Raw genomic sequence first — 25,333 nt, forward strand, 5'->3', positions numbered from 1 at the left:
AGTATGGGGCATTATTCAGTCACTATGTGGTCATGGTGTGGAGGTATTATTCAGTAACAGTATGGGGGTATTATTCAGTAATTGTATGGGGGTATTATTCAGTAACAGTATGGGGGTATTATTCAGTAATTGTATGGGGGTATTATTCAGTATCAGTATGGGGGTATTAATCAGTCACTATGTGGTTATGGTGTGGCGGTATTATTCAGTAACAGTATGGGGGTATTATTCAGTCACTATGTGGTTATGGTGTGGCGGTATTATTCAGTAACAGTATGGGGGTATTATTCAGTCACTATGTGGTCATGGTGTGGTGGTTATTATTCAGTAACAGTATGGGGGTATTATTCAGTCACTATGTGGTCATGGTGTGGTGGTATTATTCAGTAACAGTATGGAATATTATTCAGTCACTATGTGGATATGGTGTGGTGGTTATTATTCAGTAACAGTATGGGATATTATTCAGTCACTATGTGGTTATGGTGTGGCGGTATTATTCAGTAACAGTATGGGGGTATTATTCATTCACTATGTGGTTATGTTGTGGCGGTATTATTCAGTAACAGTATGGGGGCATTATTCAGTCACTATGTGGTGATAATATGTGGTCATGGTGTGGAGGTATTATTCAGTAACAGTATGGGGGGTATTATTCAGTCACTATGTGGTTATGGTGTGGTGGTATTATTCAGTATCAGTATGGGGGTATTATTCAGTCACTATGTGGTTATGTTGTGGCGGTATTATTCAGTAACAGTATGGGGGCATTATTCAGTCACTATGTGGTGATAATATGTGGTCATGGTGTGGAGGTATTATTCAGTAACAGTATGGGGGGTATTATTCAGTAACAGTATGGGATATTATTCAGTCACTATGTGGTTATGGTGTGGTGGTATTATTCAGTAACAGTATGGTGGTATTATTCAGTCACTATGTGGTTATGGTGTGGAGGTATTATTCAGTAACAGTATGGGGGTATTATTCAGTCACTATGTGGTTATGGTGTGGTGGTATTATTCAGTAACAGTATGGTAATATTATTCAGTCACTATGTGGTTATGGTGTGGCAGTATTATTCAGTAACAGTATGGGGCATTATTCAGTCACTATGTGGTCATGGTGTGGAGGTATTATTCAGTAACAGTATGGGGGTATTATTCAGTAATTGTATGGGGGTATTATTCAGTAACAGTATGGGGGTATTATTCAGTAATTGTATGGGGGTATTATTCAGTATCAGTATGGGGGTATTAATCAGTCACTATGTGGTTATGGTGTGGCGGTATTATTCAGTAACAGTATGGGGGTATTATTCAGTCACTATGTGGTTATGGTGTGGCGGTATTATTCAGTAACAGTATGGGGGTATTATTCAGTCACTATGTGGTCATGGTGTGGTGGTTATTATTCAGTAACAGTATGGGGGTATTATTCAGTCACTATGTGGTCATGGTGTGGTGGTATTATTCAGTAACAGTATGGAAAATTATTCTGTCACTATGTGGATATGGTGTGGTGGTTATTATTCAGTAACAGTATGGGATATTATTCAGTCACTATGTGGTTATGGTGTGGCGGTATTATTCAGTAACAGTATGGGGGTATTATTCATTCACTATGTGGTTATGTTGTGGCGGTATTATTCAGTAACAGTATGGGGGCATTATTCAGTCACTATGTGGTGATAATATGTGGTCATGGTGTGGAGGTATTATTCAGTAACAGTATGGGGGGTATTATTCAGTCACTATGTGGTTATGGTGTGGTGGTATTATTCAGTATCAGTATGGGGGTATTATTCAGTCACTATGTGGTTATGGTGTGGTGGTATTATTCAGTAACAGTATGAGGGTATTATTCAGTCACTATGTGGTTATGGTGTGGTGGTATTATTCAGTATCAGTATGGGGGTATTATTCAGTCACGATGTGGTTATGCTGTGGAGGTATTATTCAGTAACTGTATGGTAATATTATTCAGTCACTATGTGGATATGGTGTGGAGGTATTTTTCAGTAACAGTATGGGGGTATTATTCAGTCACTATGTGGTTATGGTGTGGTGGTATTATTCAGTAACAGTATGGGGTATTATTCAGTCACTATGTGGTTACGGTGTGGAGGTATTTTTCAGTAACAGTATGGGGGTATTATTCAGTCACTGGTTATGGTGTGGTGGTATTATTCAGTAACAGTATGGTAATATTATTCAGTCAATATGTGGTTATGGTGTGGCGGTATTATTCAGTAACAGTATGGAGGTATTATTCAGTCACTAAGTGGTTATGGTGTGGTGGTATTATTCAGTAACAGTATGGGGGTATTATTCAGTCACTATGTGGTTATGGTGTGGCGGTATTATTCAGTAACAGTATGGGGGTATTATTCAGTCACTATGTGGTTATGGTGTGGAGGTATTATTCAGTAACAGTGTGGGTATTATTCAGTCACTATGTGGTCATGGTGTGGTGGTTATTATTCAGTAACAGTATGGGGGTATTATTCAGTCACTATGTGGTTATGGTGTGGTGGTATTATTCAGTAACAGTATGGAGGTATTATTCAGTCACTATGTGGATATGGTGTGGTGGTATTATTCAGTATCAGTATGGGGGTATTATTCAGTCACTATGTGGTTATGGTGTGCCGGTATTATTCAGTAACAGTATGGTGGTATTATTCAGTCACTATGTGGATATGGTGTGGTGGTATTATTCAGTATCAGTATGGGGGTATTATTCAGTCACTATGTGGTTATGGTGTGGAGGTATTATTCAGTAACAGTATGAGGGTATTATTCAGTCACTATGTGGTTGTGGTGTGGAGGTATTACTCAGTAACAGTATGGGGACATTATTCAGTCACTATGTGGATATGGTGTGGTGGTATTATTCAGTAACAGTATGGAGGTATTATTCAGTCACTATGTAGTGGTAATATGTGGTTATGGTGTGGTGGTATTATTCAGTAACAGTATGGGGGTATTATTCAGTCACTATGTGGTTATGGTGTGGTGGTATTATTCAGTAACAGTATGGAGGTATTATTCAGTCACTATGTGGATATGGTGTGGTGGTATTATTCAGTATCAGTATGGGGGTATTATTCAGTCACTGTGGTTATGGTGTGCCGGTATTATTCAGTATCAGTATGGGGGTATTATTCAGTCACTGTGGTTATGGTGTGGCGGTATTATTCAGTAACAGTATGAGGGTATTATTCAGTCACTATGTGGTTATGGTGTGGAGGTATTATTCAGTAACAGTATGAGGGTATTATTCAGTCACTATGTGGTTATGGTGTGGAGGTATTATTCAGTAACAGTATGAGGGTATTATTCAGTCACTATGTGGTTGTGGTGTGGAGGTATTACTCAGTAACAGTATGGGGACATTATTCAGTCACTATGTGGATATGGTGTGGTGGTATTATTCAGTAACAGTATGGGGGTATTATTCAGTCACTATGTGGTCATGGTGTGGTGGTTATTATTCAGTAACAGTATGGGGGTATTATTCAGTCACTATGTGGTCATGGTGTGGTGGTATTATTCATTAACAGTATGGAATATTATTCAGTCACTATGTGGATATGGTGTGGTGGTTATCATTATATCCCGACTCCAGGAAGGGCCCCAAGAGTGGGCCTTCTCCTTGGCTCCTGACGCCCCTGAACTTTCCTCCGTTGATCGGTTTTTCTCTGCCCTCGGTCTCATTTACGACGAGACTGACAGGACTGCCTTAGCCGAGAGTCAGCTGGTGACCTTACGTCAGGGTGGGAGACCTGTTGAGGAATACTGTTCTGATTTTAGAAAGTGGTGCGTAGCTTCTCGGTGGAACGACCCGGCCCTAAAGTGCCAGTTTAGGTTAGGTTTATCTGACGCCCTGAAGGATCTGCTGGTTAGCTACCCCTCTTCTGACTCAGGTTATGGCCCTAGCAGTACGACTTGACCGACGTCTCAGGGAACGTCAGCTTGAACGTTTCAATGTTTTCCCCTCTGACTGCCCTGCGATTCCCCCCGAGGTCCTGTCTCCTCGCTCTTCCACGGAGGACTCGGAGGTACCTATGCAACTCGGGGCCTCCATGTCCCCTCGACAACGTAGAGAGCGGTATTATTCAGTAACAGTATGGGGGCATTATTCAGTCACTATGTGGTGATAATATGTGGTCATGGTGTGGAGGTATTATTCAGTAACAGTATGGGGGGTATTATTCAGTAACAGTATGGGATATTATTCAGTCACTATGTGGTTATGGTGTGGTGGTATTATTCAGTAACAGTATGGTGGTATTATTCAGTCACTATGTGGTTATGGTGTGGAGGTATTATTCAGTAACAGTATGGGGGTATTATTCAGTCACTATGTGGTTATGGTGTGGTGGTATTATTCAGTAACAGTATGGTAATATTATTCAGTCACTATGTGGTTATGGTGTGGCAGTATTATTCAGTAACAGTATGGGGCATTATTCAGTCACTATGTGGTCATGGTGTGGAGGTATTATTCAGTAACAGTATGGGGGTATTATTCAGTAATTGTATGGGGGTATTATTCAGTAACAGTATGGGGGTATTATTCAGTAATTGTATGGGGGTATTATTCAGTATCAGTATGGGGGTATTAATCAGTCACTATGTGGTTATGGTGTGGCGGTATTATTCAGTAACAGTATGGGGGTATTATTCAGTCACTATGTGGTTATGGTGTGGCGGTATTATTCAGTAACAGTATGGGGGTATTATTCAGTCACTATGTGGTCATGGTGTGGTGGTTATTATTCAGTAACAGTATGGGGGTATTATTCAGTCACTATGTGGTCATTGTGTGGTGGTATTATTCAGTAACAGTATGGAATATTATTCAGTCACTATGTGGATATGGTGTGGTGGTTATTATTCAGTAACAGTATGGGATATTATTCAGTCACTATGTGGTTATGGTGTGGCGGTATTATTCAGTAACAGTATGGGGGTATTATTCATTCACTATGTGGTTATGTTGTGGCGGTATTATTCAGTAACAGTATGGGGGCATTATTCAGTCACTATGTGGTGATAATATGTGGTCATGGTGTGGTGGTATTATTCAGTATCAGTATGGGGGTATTATTCAGTCACTATGTGGTTATGGTGTGGAGGTATTATTCAGTAACAGTATGAGGGTATTATTCAGTCACTATGTGGTTGTGGTGTGGAGGTATTACTCAGTAACAGTATGGGGACATTATTCAGTCACTATGTGGATATGGTGTGGTGGTATTATTCAGTAACAGTATGGAGGTATTATTCAGTCACTATGTAGTGGTAATATGTGGTTATGGTGTGGTGGTATTATTCAGTAACAGTATGGGGGTATTATTCAGTCACTATGTGGTTATGGTGTGGTGGTATTATTCAGTAACAGTATGGAGGTATTATTCAGTCACTATGTGGATATGGTGTGGTGGTATTATTCAGTATCAGTATGGGGGTATTATTCAGTCACTGTGGTTATGGTGTGCCGGTATTATTCAGTATCAGTATGGGGGTATTATTCAGTCACTGTGGTTATGGTGTGGCGGTATTATTCAGTAACAGTATGAGGGTATTATTCAGTCACTATGTGGTTATGGTGTGGAGGTATTATTCAGTAACAGTATGAGGGTATTATTCAGTCACTATGTGGTTATGGTGTGGAGGTATTATTCAGTAACAGTATGAGGGTATTATTCAGTCACTATGTGGTTGTGGTGTGGAGGTATTACTCAGTAACAGTATGGGGACATTATTCAGTCACTATGTGGATATGGTGTGGTGGTATTATTCAGTAACAGTATGGAGGTATTATTCAGTCACTATGTGGTTATGGTGTGGCGGTATTATTCAGTAACAGTATGGAGGTATTATTCAGTCACTATGTGGTTATGGTGTGGTGGTATTATTCAGTAACAGTATGGGGGTATTATTCAGTCACTATGTGGTTATGGTGTGGAGGTATTATTCAGTAACAGTATGAGGGTATTATTCAGTCACTATGTGGTTATGGTGTAGCGGTATTATTCAGTAACCGTATGTGTAAAGGATCTGCCAGGCACTATGTCTGGGTATACTCCCAGGATTAATCAGTCGACACCTGAGGCCAGACCTCTGAGACTGACACCTGCTCCCACCAATCAGGGTGGCAGGCTCAGGAGTGGGAGAGCCTATCGCGGCCTGGTCAGTCAGAGTTAGCTCCGCCCCCTGTCCATTTATACCTGCCGTTTTCTCTTCCTCCTTGCTTGTTATTCTTCTTGGATTCCTGGCCCCACTGCTGCCTTGCTCCAGCCTGCTTCTGCCGTGCTTCTGCCTTGCTTCAGTTCCGTTTATCCTGCGTTGCTCTGCCCCTGGCTTCTTCTGCTCCGTGCTCCCGTTTGTATACCCCACTACTTCCTGATCCTGACTGGCTCATTCACCGCTCCGTTTCCTCGCGGCGTTCCGTGGGCTACTGTATTCCCTTGCGTGTTCCCTGTTTGTACTCCCTTGCACTTAGACAGCGTAGGGACCGCCGCCAAGTTGTACCCCGTCGTCTAGGGCGGGTCGTTGCAAGTAGGCAGGGACAGGGCGGTGGGTAGATTAGGGCTCACTTGTTCCCTTCACCTCCTTTCTGCCATTACATAATAACAAGCCCTTACCTAGTCTACCATTTCTTCTACGCTGATGCTATCATGGACCCCCTTGAGACCCTGACCCAGCAGATGCAGGGCCTCTCCCTACAGGTCCAGGCCCTGGCTCAGAGGGTCAATCAGTCTGACGCTGCCTTTGTAGTACCCCTCACCTCACCTTTAGAACCCAACCTCAAGTTACCTGACCGGTTCTCAGGGGACCGTAAGACTTTTCTCTCCTTCCGGGAGAGTTGCAGACTTTATTTCCGCCTAAGACCTCACTCCTCAGGTTCCGAGAACCAGCGGGTGGGTATCATTATATCCCGACTCCAGGAAGGGCCCCAAGAGTGGGCCTTCTCCTTGGCTCCTGACGCCCCTGAACTTTCCTCCGTTGATCGGTTTTTCTCTGCCCTCGGTCTCATTTACGACGAGACTGACAGGACTGCCTTAGCCGAGAGTCAGCTGGTGACCTTACGTCAGGGTGGGAGACCTGTTGAGGAATACTGTTCTGATTTTAGAAAGTGGTGCGTAGCTTCTCGGTGGAACGACCCGGCCCTAAAGTGCCAGTTTAGGTTAGGTTTATCTGACGCCCTGAAGGATCTGCTGGTTAGCTACCCCTCTTCTGACTCAGGTTATGGCCCTAGCAGTACGACTTGACCGACGTCTCAGGGAACGTCAGCTTGAACGTTTCAATGTTTTCCCCTCTGACTGCCCTGCGATTCCCCCCGAGGTCCCGTCTCCTCGCTCTTCCACGGAGGACTCGGAGGTACCTATGCAACTCGGGGCCTCCATGTCCCCTCGACAACGTAGAGAGTTTCGCAGGAAGAATGGTCTCTGCTTCTATTGTGGGGACGACAAGCATCTACTGAACACCTGTCCCAGGCGCAAGAATAAGCAGCCGGAAAACTTCCGCGCCTAAGTGATCATCGGGGAGGTCACTTGGGCGCACAGGTATTTCCCGTTAATACTAAACGCAATAAGATTTTGCTTCCCTTTCAGGTCTCGTTTGCTGGCCGGTCTGCCACTGGCAGTGCCTTCGTGGATTCGGGCTCATCTGCTAATATCATGTCTGTGGAATTTGCTATGTCTCTAAAAATGCCTTTTATTGATTTACCTTATCCTATCCCGGTAGTGGGTATCGACTCCACTCCTCTTGCTAATGGTTATTTTACTCAGCATACTCCTGTTTTTGAACTCCGTGTTGGCTCCATGCATTTGGAGCAGTGCTCTGTACTGGTGATGCAGGGATTATCGTCCGATCTGGTATTAGGTCTTCCCTGGTTGCAGCTGCATAATCCCACGTTTGATTGGAATACTGGGGATCTCACCAAATGGGGTAGTGATTGCCTGATGTCATGTCTTTCGGTTAACTCTATTTCTCCCCGGGAGGAGGTAAACACGCTTCCTGAGTTTGTTCAGGACTTCGCTGATGTGTTTTCTAAGGAGGCCTCCGAGGTGTTGCCCCCTCATAGAGATTACGATTGCGCCATCGATTTGGTGCCTGGTGCCAAGCTTCCTAAGGGGAGGATATTTAATCTTTCATGTCCTGAACGTAAAGCTATGAGGGAGTATATCCAAGAATGCCTGGCCAAGGGTTTCATTCGCCCCTCGACTTCTCCTGTAGGTGCTGGCTTCTTCTTCGTGGGGAAGAAGGATGGTGGTCTTAGGCCATGCATTGATTATCGGAACTTGAATAAGGTCACAGTAAGGAACCAGTATCCCCTTCCTTTGATTCCGGATCTTTTTAATCAGGTTCAGGGGGCCCAATGGTTCTCTAAGTTCGATCTACGGGGGGCATATAACCTTATCCGCATCAAAGAGGGGGATGAGTGGAAAACTGCGTTCAACACGCCCGAAGGTCATTTCGAATACCTAGTCATGCCCTTTGGGTTGTGTAATGCCCCTGCCGTCTTCCAGAATTTTATTAATGAAATTCTGAGAGATTACCTGGGTAATTTTCTTGTAGTGTACCTTGATGACATACTGGTGTTTTCCAAGGACTGGTCCTCGCACTTGGAGCATGTCAGGAAGGTCCTCCAGGTCCTTCGGGAAAATAATCTGTTTGCGAAGACCGAAAAATGTGTGTTTGGGGTACAGGAGATACCATTTTTAGGTCAAATCCTCACTCCTCATGAATTCCGCATGGACCCTGCCAAGGTTCAGGCTGTGGCGGAATGGGTCCAACCTGCCTCCCTGAAGGCGCTACAGTGTCTTTTGGGGTTCGCTAACTATTACAGGAGATTTATTGCCAACTTCTCGGTCGTCGCTAAGCCTCTTACGGACCTCACTCGCAAGGGTGCTGATGTCCTCCATTGGCCCCCTGAGGCCGTCCAGGCTTTTGAGACCCTCAAGAAGTGCTTTATCTCGGCCCCGTGCTGGTTCAGCCCAACCAAAGGGAGCCATTTATTGTGGAGGTTGACGCGTCCGAGGTGGGAGTGGGGGCCGTCTTGTCCCAGGGTACCAGCTCCCTCACCCATCTCCGCCCCTGTGCTTACTTCTCTAGGAAGTTTTCGCCCACGGAGTGTAACTATGATATTGGCAACCGCGAACTTTTAGCCATTAAATGGGCTTTTGAAGAGTGGCGTCACTTCTTGGAGGGGGCCAGACACCAGGTAACGGTACTTACTGACCACAAGAATCTGGTTTTCCTAGAATCTGCCCGGAGGCTTAATCCTAGACAAGCTCGTTGTGCACTGTTCTTTACCAGATTTAATTTCTTGGTTACCTATAGGGCTGGGTCCAAAAATATTAAGGCTGATGCACTGTCACGTAGTTTCATGGCTAATCCTCCTTCTGAGAAGGATCCTGCTTGTATTTTACCCCCTGGTATAATTGTTTCTGCCACTGATTCTGACTTAGCCTCTCACATCGCGGCTGATCAAGGTTCAGCTCCCGGGAACCTCCCTGGGGACAAACTGTTTGTCCCCCTGCAATACCGGCTAAGGGTACTCAGGGAAAACCATGACTCCGCTCTATCTGGTCATCCTGGCATCTTGGGTACCAAACTCCTCATTACCAGAAACTATTGGTGGCCTGGGTTGCCTAAAGACGTTAGGGCTTACGTCGCCGCTTGTGAGGTCTGTGCTAGGTCCAAGACCCCTAGGTCCCGACCTGCGGGCTTACTACGTTCCTTGCCCATTCCCCAGAGACCTTGGACCCATATCTCCATGGATTTTATCACCGATTTGCCTCCATCTCAGGGCAAGTCGGTGGTGTGGGTGGTAGTAGACCGCTTCAGCAAGATGTGCCACTTTGTGCCCCTTAAGAAACTACCTAACGCCAAGACGTTAGCATCTTTGTTTGTGAAACACATTCTGCGTCTCCATGGGGCCCCAGTCAATATAGTTTCGGACAGAGGGGTACAATTTGTTTCCTTATTTTGGAGAGCTTTTTGTAAAAAGTTGGAGATTGATCTATCCTTCTCCTCCGCCTTCCATCCCGAAACTAATGGCCAAACGGAAAGGACTAACCAATCCCTGGAACAATATTTAAGGTGTTTCATTTCTGACTGTCAATTTGATTGGGTCTCATTCCTTCCCCTCGCCGAATTTTCCCTGAATAACTGGGTCAGTAATTCGTCAGGGTTCTCCCCGTTTTTCTGTAATTTCGGGTTTAATCCTAGGTTCTCCTCCGTTTCCCCTGGTTGTTCCAATAATCCCGAGGTAGAGGACGTTCATCGGGAACTGTGCACAGTCTGGGCCCAGGTTCAGAAGAACCTAGAGGCGTCCCAGAGTGTACAAAAGATTCAGGCTGATTGTAGACGTTCTGCTAACCCCCGGTTTGTCGTCGGGGATCTGGTGTGGTTGTCGTCGAGGAACTTGCGCCTTAAGGTCCCGTCCAGGAAGTTTGCTCCCCGATTTATTGGACCTTATAAGGAAGGTCATTGAAGTCCTCAACCCTGTATCCTTCCGTCTGGAGCTGCCCCCATCCTTTCGCATACACGACGTCTTCCATGCCTCCCTCCTGAAACGCTGCTCCCCGTCCTGGTCCCCCTCGAGGAAACCTCCTGTTCCCGTTCTCACCCCTGAGGGGGTGGAATTCGAGGTGGCCAAGATTGTGGACAGTAGGATGATCCAGGGCTCCCTCCAGTACCTGGTCCATTGGAGAGGATACGGGCCGGAGGAGAGGACTTGGGTACCTGCTCGAGATGTTCACGCTGGGGTATTGATAAGGAGGTTCCACCTTCTCTTCCCCACTAAACCGGGTCCTCTTAGTAAGGGTGTGGTGGCCCCTCATAAAAGGGGGAGTACTGTAAAGGATCTGCCAGGCACTATGTCTGGGTATACTCCCAGGATTAATCAGTCGACACCTGAGGCCAGACCTCTGAGACTGACACCTGCTCCCACCAATCAGGGTGGCAGGCTCAGGAGTGGGAGAGCCTATCGCGGCCTGGTCAGTCAGAGTTAGCTCCGCCCCCTGTCCATTTATACCTGCCGTTTTCTCTTCCTCCTTGCTTGTTATTCTTCTTGGATTCCTGGCCCCACTGCTGCCTTGCTCCAGCCTGCTTCTGCCGTGCTTCTGCCTTGCTTCAGTTCCGTTTATCCTGCGTTGCTCTGCCCCTGGCTTGCTTCTGCTCCGTGCTCCCGTTTGTATACCCCACTACTTCCTGATCCTGACTGGCTCATTCTCCGCTCCGTTTCCTCGCGGCGTTCCGTGGGCTACTGTATTCCCTTGCGTGTTCCCTGTTTGTACTCCCTTGCACTTAGACAGCGTAGGGACCGCCGCCAAGTTGTACCCCGTCGCCTAGGGCGGGTCGTTGCAAGTAGGCAGGGACAGGGCGGTGGGTAGATTAGGGCTCACTTGTTCCCTTCACCTCCTTTCTGCCATTACAGTATGGGGGTATTATTCAGTCACTATGTGGTTATGGTGTGGAGGTATTATTCAGTAACAGTGTGGGTATTATTCAGTCACTATGTGGTCATGGTGTGGTGGTTATTATTCAGTAACAGTATGGGGGTATTATTCAGTCACTATGTGGTTATGGTGTGGTGGTATTATTCAGTAACAGTATGAGGGTATTATTCAGTCACTATGTGGTTATGGTGTGGTGGTATTATTCAGTATCAGTATGGGGGTATTATTCAGTCACTATGTGGTTATGGTGTGGAGGTATTATTCAGTAACAGTATGGGGGTATTATTCAGTCACTATGTGGTTATGGTATTGTGGTATTACTCAGTAACAGTATGGGGGTATTATTAAGTCACTGGTTATGGTGTGGTGGTATTATTCAGTCAATATGTGGTTATGGTGTGGCGGTATTATTCAATAACAGTATGGAGGTATTATTCAGTCACTATGTGGTTATGGTGTGGTGGTATTATTCAGTAACAGTATGGGGGTATTATTCAGTCACTATGTGGTTATGGTGTGGCGGTATTATTCAGTAACAGTATGAGGGTATTATTCAGTCACTATGTGGTTATGGTGTGGTGGTATTATTCAGTAACAGTATGGGGGTATTATTCAGTCACTATGTGGTTATGGTGTGGCGGTATTATTCAGTAACAGTATGAGGGTATTATTCAGTCACTATGTGGTTATGGTGTGGAGGTATTATTCAGTAACAGTATGAGGGTATTATTCAGTCACTATGTGGTTATGGTGTGGTGGTATTATTCAGTAACAGTATGGAGGTATTATTCAGTCACTATGTAGTGGTAATATGTGGTTATGGTGTGGTGGTATTATTCAGTATCAGTATGGGGGTATTATTCAGTCACTGTGGTTATGGTGTGCCGGTATTATTCAGTATCAGTATGGGGGTATTATTCAGTCACTGTGGTTATGGTGTGGCGGTATTATTCAGTAACAGTATGGGGTATTATTCAGTCACTATGTGGTCATGGTGTGGAGGTATTATTCAGTAACAGTATGGTAATATTATTCAGTCACTATGTGGTTATGGTGTGGTGGTATTATTCAGTAACAGTATGGGGGTATTATTCAGTCACTATATGGTTATGGTGTGGTGGTATTATTCAGTAACAGTATGGGGGTATTATTCAGTCACTATGTGGTTATGGTGTGGCGGTATTATTCAGTAACAGTATGGGGGTATTATTCAGTCACTATGTGGTTATGGTGTGGAGGTATTATTCAGTAACAGTATGGGGGTATTATTCAGTCACTATGTGGTTGTGGTGTGGAGGTATTATTCAGTATCAGTATGGGGGTATTATTCAGTCACTGTGGTTATGTTGTGGCAGTATTATTCAGTAACAGTATGGGGGTATTATTCAGTCACTGTGGTTATGTTGTGGCGGTATTATTCAGTAACAGTATGGGGGTATTATTCAGTCACTATGTGGTTATGGTGTGGCGGTATTATTCAGTAACAGTATGGGGTATTATTCAGTCACTATGCAGGGGTTGGAGTCTATTGATGCAGGTTCCAGGTCCAACAGAACAGAAAAAGAAAAAGAGGAAGGGGAAGAAGAAGAGGAGGAGGAAGAAGAGGAGGAAGAAGAGGAGGAAGAAGAGGAGGAGGAAGAAGAGGAGGAGGAAGAAGAGGAGGAGGAAGAAGAGGAGGAAGAAGAGGAGGAAGAAGAGGAGGAAGAAGAGGAAGAAGATGAGGATGAAGTAGAGGAAGAGAAGGAAAAAGAGGAAGAAGAAGAAATCAGCAAGGGGTTCTCTCAGGCTGTGCACAGTAGATGTGACTCTGAGTGGGATTCTTTCTCCCCCAAACCTGGCAGCCACATCCTCTGCTCAGCAGGGTCTGCGGTACAGTATACAGCCTGCCTGCCATAGCGCCACAAGAGAACACTTGCTGACCACAACAATTGTTAGCAAGTCTCAACAGGCACAGTGGCGCTAGGACAGGCAGGGTAGGCGGCACAGCAGGGTGAGCAGAGGATGTGGCTCTCCAGAAGACAAGACTAGGACCCATTCTCCCCGATATCCTGCAGCCACATATACTGTAACTGTTCAGCCGGCTCTAGTAGGAGATTGATGAAAGTAGCTGTTAGAGGAGAATATGGAACCATTTGACTTGTGTCCCTCCAATTGTGATCTCTTGCCCAATCTGACATCGGACATGGAGAGATATTATTACATGATGGGTGCCAAGGCAACCATATGACGCGCAGAGAGTATAATGTAGCACAGGTCCTATTACTTAGGATTTGCAGTAAAAAATAATAATTTGTAGTCGAAAACACTTTTCAATACAGTTAACAAAAAAAAACAAACGAGTAAACTTTTGCCAAAAGACAATCTCCTTGACCAATGAGCTCCTCCTTTAATAATTAGGGGGAGGGGTCATTGGATAATTACATAATCCATGCTGCGCAGCTTTACAGAATGCAAAGTCCTGGCCCAGCGGGAAGACATGAAGAAGTATTAGGAGCCTGGCCCACCACAGGATCCCCGGTGGGCCAGTCTGACACCGTACAAAATAAATACAAGTGTCATTCTTCTATTCTTGGTATATACAATACACTCACAAATATACAATTACATACTCACATAATGATGTACAGTATAACAGAAATATCTCTGTTCGATAGATAGTAGAGAGTCCGTACATAGATTATGGGTCACCTGTAAAGCCCCTCGGTATTTTGGGCTGCACCCTCATTTTCTACTTCCAGAGCCTCTCTACCATTACATACTTATCTATGCCGGCCCAGTAATCTGGAATGTTTCCTAATCCAGCATTTTATACCCCATTGTTGTAGGATTAAGGAGATTGAACTGCAGTAGGTGCTAGACGGGCACTTTCCTAATTCTAGACTTGCCGATTCAGAATTTTGCTTAGAATGAGATTATCTGGGGATGCTTCTCTCCGGTGAAATACATTTATAATTTGTTGACGTTTTAACACGCGGGATAAAGTAGAGCAGGATTATCAGTGACGTTTCCTCATGAAGTGTATGGCAGCTCATCTCACCTGTCCCCAGTCTGAGTAAGGGGTCCGTCTGCAGGAGGCTGGAGATGAGATTCTGGGCATCTGTCGGTAACGCTTCTTCGCCCTCTGGCCAGACAATGTCATCTAGGGGTGAGAGAGAACAGACATGAGTAATGGTGGGGCCAATAGTTAATAGATTTGAATTTAATGTAGACGTTCTTATTTGTATATAGAGAATAGCAATGTGTTGTAGGGCGGGGGATATGGGGGTCAAACTCATTTGGCCAAAAGTGATCTCCATTGGTTCTACACGCATTGCTCTTTTGATATCAGTGTGTTCTGACCAGACAGGACAACATACAGCAGTTGTCACTGCGGCCCAGAATCCAACCTATAGAAATGTGATATAGACCCAAATGGCTGTATACACTCCCACCTTCACTCTTACGTGGTTGTCCGATCAGTGCTCGGGAGTCTCATCTATTAGACAGAGCTGTGAGCTGCTGCAAAGAATGGCTCCCGCTTTGGAAGACTTGGCGTAAAGAGGATGAAGCTCATATACTCACCACTGATCACCTGACCAAACAGCTCTTCAGGGGTGTCTCCAAAGAATGGGACACAGCCCACAAGGAACTCATACAAGATAATGCCCATTGCCCACCAGTCTACAGGTTTTCCATAACCCTGACGAAGGATCACCTCTGGTGCTATGTACTCTGGCGTCCCACACACCTGTAAGATTTACGGAAGAAAATAAATAAATTAGGAAGTACCTATTTCTTCCTATATAAGTAGACACAAGAGAGTGAAACTATGTGACATGGTGTCTACTCCTCCCACCATAGGGTGACACAGACAGGAGGGAGGAGCTATGTGACATGGAGACTGCTCCTCCCACCACAGGGTGACACAGACAGGAGGAAGGAGCCATGTAGTATGGAATCTGCTCCTCCCACCACAGGGTGACACAGACAGGAGGGAGGAGCTATGTGACATGGAGTCTGCTCCTCCCACCACAGGTTGACACAGGCAGGAGGGAGGAGCTATGTGAAATGGAGTCTGCTCTTCCCACTACAGGGTGACACAGGCAGGAGGGAGGAGCTATGTGACATGGAGTCTGCTCCTCCCACCACAGGGTGACACAGGCAGGAGGGAGGAGCTATGTGAAATGGAGTCTGCTCTTCCCACTACAGGGTGACACAGACAGGAGGGAGGAGCTATGTGACATGGATTCGGCCTATACACACCGCAAACTGACCTGTTTATCCAGGAATTCTCTCGCCTCACTTTCAATGTGTCCTTCATATAAATTAGTAGTATGATTCATAAGCCCCATTTTGGACAGGCCGAAATCGGTCAGTTTGACGTGACCCATTGAAGTTATTAGAAGACTTTGAGGAAGAAGAGACGGGACAAGGAGTAAACATTACGGCACAAGGAGGAGACAAACAGACAGCATAGATGAAGGGAAGTGCATAAAGAAATGACATTGTAGCAGTGTCTTCTACAAAATATAGTAAATTATGCAAGTAAGCTAAGTTTAATTCATGCAAATTATGCCTCCTTTTGTGGGTTGGAGGGACAGTCCAGTAGAAATCAGGACTGCTGCCAAGTATGCATATTTTGAAGGACTGATGTCTGTACTAGCACAATACATTCTTGTAATAGGGCATTCTACTCACTTGTCCGGTTTCAGATCCCGGTGAACGATCCCATAATTATGCAGGTACTCCAAGGCCAGGACTGTCTCAGCAAAATATAATCGAGCCATCTCCAGTGGGAGAGCGCCAATGTGTTTTAGGAGAGTGGCACAGTCACCCCCTGCCAGGCATAGAGCATAAGACGGGAAGACAGGGAGTGAGAGATGAGCTGTACTTATAGAGAAATGGAGATTATAACATAGTAAACCACATATATACAATATGGCACTTTCCATGACAACCTGACTGCAGATCTTATTTTTGTGATCGACTAGGAAAATTTTACTTACATTTACTTATTAAAAAATATTTATAAACCCACAACATCAATGAACAGAATTTATTGGGCCAGCAGTGCATCCGTTCATCATCATTGCAAGGATGTACGGACTGTTGAACTAACCCTTAGAGAGGGAGACCCAGGTGAGGTGTACCCACGGGCAACTACCAACTACTAGAAATACTTGGGTTGGGTTAAAAAATTGCATTATAATAGATAACCCATTAATAATTAACGGAAAGTGACACACAAATGCGTGACCTACCCTACCTCTTCTTCCCTTTGCAAGGGGGCTCTGGAGGGTTTAAAAGCACACAACGTGGAATGCAGGACCCTTTTTCCGATAGGCTGAGGTCCCAGCAATGGGACCGCCAGCTATGAACCATTTAGAGCATATTCTTGGTATTAGCCATAAATGTATTTTGTTGGAATACCCCTTTAAGGAGTGCTGTCACTGACTAGGGAGATGTGATTTCCATAATGCCAGAATTGTCGGTCCCCCAAACCATTTCCCCAAAGGAGATGTGAACCTGCTCAGGGTCACCCTCTTCTCAGACACTGCAATGTTAACAAACAAGGTTTATGGAACTGGACCAAGGGTCATGCCACCCTTCCTACAAGGGATGAGACAGGAGGATGAAAAAATGCTGGACCCTTCTGTCCTGGGGGTGTGAGACATGTCAGATTATAGCATGGGATTCCCTGAACTCCATGTTATGCCCCATTGAAAAGTATGCTCATTACAGTCACATTTCAACGCACCGGGCTAAACTGATAGGGGGCGGGGCGTGACACAGGGATTTGTATTTTGTCGATCGGGATGGAGGGTTGTTCACTAGAAGGTGTTGGCGTCTCCATGCTCATTGCTTTATGCTTCCTGCCACCATGGTACGGTGTGCACCCCTGATCACATGTATAGGTTCCTTGATATTAAGTGTCTAAGAACAATGGCTGAACCAAAATATGTCTATTTCTCCCATGATCTGCTCTGCCTATGACGTCATGTAATTCCAAGAGCTGTAATATCTCCAGATGAGTGAAGAGGTTGAAGGCTGTGATGTACATTACATTCTGTATCTCACCTTCCACATATTCCATGACCATACAGAGGTGTCTACGAGTCTGGAAAGAGCAGAACATGCTGACCACAAATGGATTCTGTGCAAACGTCAGGATGTCTCGCTCTACGAAGGCCTGGTGCACCTGGTTTCTCAGCAGCAAGTTCTGCTTGTTGATCTTTTTCATGGCAAAGCGTTGGCGGGTCTCCCGATGCCGGACAAGATACACTGCTCTGTTGGAGGAGAGACCATGACCCAAAGCCACAGAATCACAGATCATGGGGTTAACGTAAAGGAGAAAGAAGTTCTGTCAAAGAAAATGTCAACCGGTTACCATATCTAAACTAGGTTTATCATGGAGGCCTGGCATCACTATCATAAAGAGTGTAGACTTTGCAGCAGCCATATGACGAGCTCTGTGTCCAGACTGTGAATAAGTTAGCCCTTTCCCCTCTCTCACAGCAGGATGATGTGTCTGGATAATGTCTAAAGCCGGCCATACACATGACATAGCCGTCATATGAATGCTTATTCGGCTCACATATATCATGCGTGACTCCTCAGGATCAGCACAGCATGCATGTTTATTTCAATTGGGAGAGGGTAATAAGCCGCTTCCAGAAACTTCTGGCAGATGCTTATCTCCCAGGGAACAAAGGATTGACATGTCCATATTTAACATGATCCTTCTTTACCCCGACAGCAGACAACAGTGAAATGTTGGGCTGCCCCCATACATATTTGCCGTACCTGCCGATTTCGGTGGGACCGGACGACCTTCTAATGTATATGTGGGTGACCTGACTCTCCTCTGAAGGCAGATATCGAGGGAAAGAAGGATTAGGCATGTTGGATTTAAACTTGCCTGATTCTTTGTTCCCGCAGGTGATAAGCTGCTGCTAGAGAAGTTTATCCCCCTCTCCCCATTGAAAACACCTGCACCACTGAGTGTTCATGTATATAGGGAAGGCAGGAGGAATATCTGTAGGCTGAACGAGCATTTGGACAACAACTATCTTTAGGCCGGGTTCCCAAGTAGCGTAAACGCTGCGGATTTTCAGCAACGGAATCATGTGCGGATATTCCGCAGCATTTACAGTAGCAGCAAAGTGGATAAGATTTAGAAAATTTCATGAGCACACTATGGAAAAAAACAATGTGGTGCGATTTTTCGGATGGAATGTACTGCGGGGTTCTGTCGGATACGCTACGTGATTTTTCCGCAGCGTATCCGACGCGTGGGAAGCCGCTTAGTGTCCCAAAATCAAATTCTCTCAAAGTGACCTTCAATTTTCCATATTCTCCACTTCAACAACCCAGGACTGGACTGTATTGGCTCATTTCACCCACTCACCCATAGGCGCCATTGCTGATCAGTTTAATGTTTTCAAAATCACTCTCCTCAGGGGGTCTTATTGGCTTAGATGCTCCTTTTCCCTAAATAAAGTCAGAAAATTGGTTGAACAGGGTGATAAACATGTTGATTTGTAAGTCAGGAATACTTGGTGAAGCATTGACAGTGCCGGATATAGACTCTCACCTCTCCAGTATCTTCACTCTCTGGTGTGTGGGTCTCCAAGGTAAGAGGTTCTTCAGCAGCATCCTCTATAAAGGAATAGTAATAAGCCCTTGGTTATATTTGAAAGTGCCCCTCCAATTTTGACCGCTGCCCAATCTGACATCAGACATGGAGATACGCAAGTGCACATTGGGTGGTTCAGCTGGTGAGGCCCTGAGAGAATGGTGCAGGGGTCCTGTTAATTAGACTAGGACCTGTACACGATACTCTACGGGCGTTGTGTGATTGCCTTGGCAACTGTACCACCCAATGTGCACTTACGTATCTCCATGCCCGAAGTCAGATTGGCCAGGAAGTGAGAATTGGAGGGGCACTATAAACTGTATGGTTCACAATGATAATGGAGACCGTGAGAGGAACATTACCGGGGAAGGGGTCTCTTGTGAGTCCCAGCTGTCGTAGGATGTATTGTGGTATATCCGTCTTAAGGTTCCCTTCCTTCACCTGGTCCTCAGCTGCTTCCAACAAGTGGTAAAACTCCTCAGGGTTAAACTCCTGTAAATAAAATTCCGCTTAAAGGGGTTGTCCCATAACAGAAAAATATTCCAATCGGAAGTAATTTTTAGCCACTTGATGACGTCAGGCAGTCGCTGCATCAGGTCAAGCATTTTTGTCCTGCTGGTCACTCAAGTGTGCAGTGCGATCAGGAGGAGCGGGGCAACTGCTGCCCCGTTCTAATGGCAGAAATTATAGGAACCCGTGGTCTACACCATTCAGCGATCAACTCTGATTGCGGCATTCAAAAGGAAAGACTGAGGGAATCCCTGTGACGCGATCGAGGTCCATACCATATATGGGCAGACAGCCCAGGGTCCATTGAAATCCCCCAGGGCCATATGATCTTATTCCCTGCTGTTAGGACATATGCCATAACAACTGCCTGTGTACTATTAGTACATAGACTAATGTACTGACATATTGTTGAAAAATTAAAAAAATATATTTGAAAAAGTAATATAAAAAAAATCCTCTACACAAACGCACAATTTTTACAATGAACGTACACATACTTAGTATCGTCACGACCGTAACAACCTGTACAATAAAAATATAGAATCACTTATAATGATTGGTGTATGCGGCAAAAAAAATAATAATAAAAACTGCAAGAGAATTGTATTTTTCTTGCATTTTTGCCATAATAAAAAATGTATCTAAATTAAACGCATATGTGCCAAAAAATGACACCTACATAAAGTACAACTCATCTCCGCCAAAAACAAAGTCTCATGCAGCTACGAATAAAAAATGTATGATGGTCGGAATGCAAAGAGAAAAAATTCAAATATTGCCCAGGTCCTCATAATGTTCTTGTGTCAAGATATTGCTGGTGTAAACTTTGTATGGCGCCCCCTGGTGTCCTTTTTTATTCCCTTTTAGAACGACTACCTAATGTGTCCAGTGTTGGTGAGAAGAAGCTGCTTCTAGTACGACGATTGATATTGGCTGTCTGCACAATAGCAGGAATCACTCCTAGCAGGATCCAGGTGGTGGAATTGAGCTTCTGGGATGTGCGACCACTGGCACTGGACACATTGGGTGGACATTCTGAGCAGAAATCAAAAGAACACCAGGGGGCGCCATAACAAGATTGTAACAGGAATATCTAGACATAGCAGCAATATGTCAAAATTATTCCAATTGAAAAATTGTTCTTCTTTGCGTAACCTAACAGAGAATTTATAGGCAATAACAAGGGTTAAGTGATTCAGCTATAAGACGCCTGTGACTATGTCGCTGCTGCGAGAGATGACTGGAAAAGACATGGACATTATGAAGCCATACCAGATGCTGCAGGAAGTATTATGAACCATTGACGTCAGGCATCACTGGGGAAATAAAGCTAGACGGTAGGATATAATGGATGTCTCAGCTTCGAGGATTATAATGGAGATGCCCCCCTCTAGAAAGCCCCAGGAGGAGTTATTTATTACTGGGTGCCTTGCAGACACGCATGAGAAGCATCAGTGGCCATTTCCTTACAGAAAATAGAAGAAGAATATCAGTGACTAGAGGGTTGTGAAAATTTGGAAATAAACAAAAAATGGACTGGCATAATAATCGTGATGGCACAATGGTTGGCATTGCTAATGTGCAGTTCTGACCCAATGGGCTCAGTTCTAGTTGTGCAGTAATCTGCATGGCGTTTGTCTTTTCCCTACATATGTAAAGCCAGTAAATTGTAAGCGTCTACATTTTATTGACCGAAGTTAAAGTGGATCTATCAAGCCTCCTATCTAAGAGACGCATAAGGAAGATGGGGAGACGCTGAGCTCGGGGATATATCGTTTATATGCTTTGATTCCTTATTTTCATGTAAAAAGCTATTTAACTGCTGCCAGACATATATACAGAAAGCCTGTGAGTCTGTGCCTCCTCCGCCCACTCATAGAGAGCATGTGAGTCCTGCTTCCCCCACAAATAATAGAGAGCCTGTGAGTGCTGCTTCCCCCACAAATTATAGAGAGCCTGTGAGTGCTGCTTCCCTCACAACTAATAGAGAGCCTGTGAGTCCTGCTTCCCAGCCTACTCATAGAGAGCCTGTGAGTGCTGCTTCCCCCGCCCACTCATAGAGAGAGCTTGTGAGTCCTGCTTCCCTGCCTACCCATAGAGAGTGCCTGTGAGTGCTGCTTCCTCCGCCCACTCATAGAGAGAGCCTGTGAGTCCTGCTTCTCCAACTAATTTATAGACAGAGCCTGTGAGTCCTGTTTCCTTGAACACTCAGAGAGATTACCGCCACCCACTCATAGAGAGAGCCTGTGAGTCCTGCTTCCCCCGCCCACTAATAGAGATAGCCTATGAGTCCTCCCTCCCCCGTTCACACACAGTGATTGACAGCTTATTCTGTATACTCACTTGTAGAGGAAAATCGGTCAACCACTGCAGGACTCACAGGCTTTCTCTATGAGTGGGCGGGGGAAGCAGGACTCACAGGCTATCTCTATAAGTGGGCGGGGAAAGCAGGACTCACAGGCTTTCTCTATGAGTGGCAGCAGTTAAACAGATTTTACATGAAAACACTAAGTCAAATCCTAGAAAACCATATATCCCTGAAATTAGGGTCTCCCAAACTAATCTATGTTGCCCTCAGATAGGAAATATGACTGTTTACTGGTTTATTACATTAGGAGGTGCAAACCAAATCCTTTGTATTTTGCAGGGTAACCAGGTACCTACAGAATCATAGCACGATATGTTGGGAGGTGAAAAAAAAAAAGGAGCTACTCTCCACCGATAGTCTGTAAAACTATCCATCAATCTGCCCATTTGGGATCACATGACACGTCTGGCCATTAAGGGACTGTCCCATACAAAACAGGCAGGTCGAGAGGCATGAATTGTTACTATCTGAACCTGTGAAAGGGAAATACGATTGTCAGCCTAAGTATAGGTTAATGTGTATGACTATAGTGTCTCTACCATAATACATAGATAACAGGCAACACCACATGGCAAATATATAAAATTGATAATATATGAAAACGCCGATCCATACAGCTAAGGCAATACTAAATTGAAACAAGTATAAAGTCATCAACTCACCAAGCATTCGAGTAGGCGGGCGGGCCGGGAGATGATGATGAGCAGATTCTTCATCAGCTGGGCAATAAAAGCCACTTCTGATCCATCCGAGCGCTCCACTGCCTATAGAGCAGAAAGGTGATTATGTACTGTCCTATGTATTCCTTACCGTTCCAGGACTTCTCCCAAGGCTTACTGTATACTGCTTTAATATTAAATTCAAAGTATAGCTCCCTCTGGTGGTGGCTGAAGGCAGACGGCAATGCAGGGGATTTGGAGCTCAATATCAGACAAGCAGATGTCTGACCTCTATAAAGATATATTAAATAGGACCGGTCTCCTCTACTGACATGTCTGTTAGAGTGAATACTTGTATCCCCCATAAAATAACAATACTAGAGCATCTCTATATAGAACTCTCCATTGTGCCGTTCCTCTGTTATTCCTCCTAGAAATGTTTAAATAAATTGACAACTGGGTGTTACTAATCCCCTTGTCAAAGGGGTGTGTCCCTACACAGTCTTACTCTGTCAGGACTGATTGGACAATGTCAGACTGTGTAGGGACACACCCCCAACTGGTAACACCCAGTTGTCAATTTATTCATAAATTTGTAGGAGGAATAACAGAGGAACAGGACAACATACAGATAAAGATGCTCCAGAATTGTTATTTTATGGGGATTACAAGTATTAAACCAAAACAGACAAGTCAAGAGAGTGACAGGTCCTCTTTAAGAGATTAGTAAGTACAAAATTTTAAATCTATTTTGAGAAAAACTTGATGTTCACGGGGAATATTCACTAAATGGGCCGATTATAATAATAGGATAAAAAGGAACTTATGTTCGCAACATATCCAATATCCATAAAGTCACACATAAAGGAGAAGAAGCGCATCTTATACACAATATTATATGATATAATTGATATTATCTTCTTCTGGATTAAAATCATTGCGTCTGTTCCTCCCCACTAATCCTGAGAATAGGGACCCCCCTATCCACCGCTTACAGAGGAGAGGTGGCTGTACATGTGCAGGAACTCTTTATAACAGCTGAGAACTCTCACATGTTTCCATACCTCTCCATGTTTATTATAACTAAAGATGGAATTCCCCTTTAAAGCTAATCCTCGTAATTATCATGGTCCACCTTCTCAGCTCCTTACATCCTGGAGCAGCTTGTCCAGGTTATCCTGCAGCTGGTAAAAGTAGGTACTGGTGATCATTCCCTCAGTGCTCCGTGTCAGGCAGTCTCTAGCGAGCTCCACAATTTGGTGGTGAATAAAATTCAGGACACCATCGGCCAGAGGAAGGACATTTTCTGGGGAGAAATTGGAGATAAACACACGGAGCCTGTCCTCCATTTGAGCTGTGGCCTGGAATAAACAAACACGACCATTTTTAATTATGGCCCAGATAGTAGGTTAGCCTATGTATTATATAGAAAGAGATGAAAGTGTTACTCTCCAGGACGTGTAAAAAAATCAAAACTGACATAATACCACTACAGCAACACTATGGGAAAAATATTTGCCCCCAGTCCAGACATTACTGATATAAAGGGGGCATATATTTTTGTACAGACATTTAGAAACCTTAGAACCTATGTTATAATCAATCACATAACTATGGATGAGCCGCTATGGGGGTGGGTAAGGGGCCGTAACCGGACCAGATTCTCTCCATCCAATTTCACTGGTACCTTTATGGCTTTTTACAAGGGATAATATGAGCTCTAGGAGAGGGATTCTCGGTAAATTACAATAAGGACAGACATCGTCTTGCTGGTCACCTGGTTCCTTTATGGATATAATTACGGAATATAATAATACAGGATTCAGAGAGGATATTGTAGTATAGTCAGTTCCTAAATAATCGGGGCCCCTGGTAGTTATATAATGGTACACAAGGCAGGTTATATTTGTGAGTGTGACATAGGGTATAGGGTTTCTTTGGGACTATAACATTGATAGCCTATTCTTAAAATAGGCCATTCATTTTTTGATCGGTGGGGGTCCAATCTGCAGGATTCCCCTACAGTCCCGATCAGAACAATGAAGGGGCCCATTTTATCGTTTACATGGGTAACCCATTTCGTCCGTACAGGCGGCTGTGCCTGGTACTGCAGCCCGTTGGATTCACTTGAATAGGACAAGCTGCAGTACCAGGCAGAGCCACTCATGTGGCCCCTTTATTGAGTCGATCTGAAGTTGGACCCCGGTGATCAAACATTAATGGTCTATTGTAAGGATAGGCCATAAATGATCCTGGAGAACCCCTTTAAGTAGAATATTGAGGTTAACTCAGCCTTGCAAGCACCTTTGTATTCGGCACCAGGATCAGAATTTCTTCCTTGTTCTAGGTGAGATTCTAGCTGGAGTGCTTCTTTAGGTAAAGTAACATGACGTCAATTATACGCCAAGAAAAAAGCCCCATCCTTACCTTGGGGAACCTGTCTTTATACACATGGTTCATCATCACTATTTCATTATCGTAAGAGGAAGGTGATCGGCCGGGGCTGAGGAAAAAAAGGACAGTACTGAGTCAACGTGCTATATACCATAAAGACAAAAACACAGTGTTAATGGCAACTCCTCCAATGATGAAGGTCTTCGTTGTGTGGTTTCCCTAAACCACTGCTTGCCCTACATGGTAGACATCTTCTAAAGATGGGTGAGATCCACTAGGCCGACAAACCAATTACATTGGTACAGCTA

At 44.6% G+C, this 25,333-nt stretch overlaps 1 protein-coding gene across 2 annotated transcripts in view; it reads right to left on the reverse strand.

The window, feature by feature from the left end:
- MAST1 (microtubule associated serine/threonine kinase 1) overlaps window positions 1-25,333 on the reverse strand; it is a 47,754-nt gene that overhangs the window by 12,138 nt on the left and 10,283 nt on the right. For both annotated transcript variants that reach the window (XM_075859097.1, XM_075859096.1), the window contains exons 6-16: window positions 25,059-25,134; window positions 23,783-23,992; window positions 22,635-22,736; window positions 19,457-19,586; window positions 19,053-19,117; window positions 18,867-18,949; window positions 17,537-17,745; window positions 16,157-16,295; window positions 15,733-15,865; window positions 15,041-15,206; window positions 14,517-14,618 (exon numbers count right to left, since the gene is read on the reverse strand). In XM_075859097.1, coding sequence (XP_075715212.1) covers window positions 14,517-14,618; window positions 15,041-15,206; window positions 15,733-15,865; window positions 16,157-16,295; window positions 17,537-17,745; window positions 18,867-18,949; window positions 19,053-19,117; window positions 19,457-19,586; window positions 22,635-22,736; window positions 23,783-23,992; window positions 25,059-25,134 — 1,415 coding nt within the window. The remainder of the gene's footprint in view (window positions 1-14,516; window positions 14,619-15,040; window positions 15,207-15,732; window positions 15,866-16,156; window positions 16,296-17,536; window positions 17,746-18,866; window positions 18,950-19,052; window positions 19,118-19,456; window positions 19,587-22,634; window positions 22,737-23,782; window positions 23,993-25,058; window positions 25,135-25,333) is intronic.

The sequence above is a fragment of the Rhinoderma darwinii genome, chromosome 3 (genome assembly GCF_050947455.1).
Source record: "Rhinoderma darwinii isolate aRhiDar2 chromosome 3, aRhiDar2.hap1, whole genome shotgun sequence".
Taxonomy (NCBI): domain Eukaryota; kingdom Metazoa; phylum Chordata; class Amphibia; order Anura; family Rhinodermatidae; genus Rhinoderma; species Rhinoderma darwinii.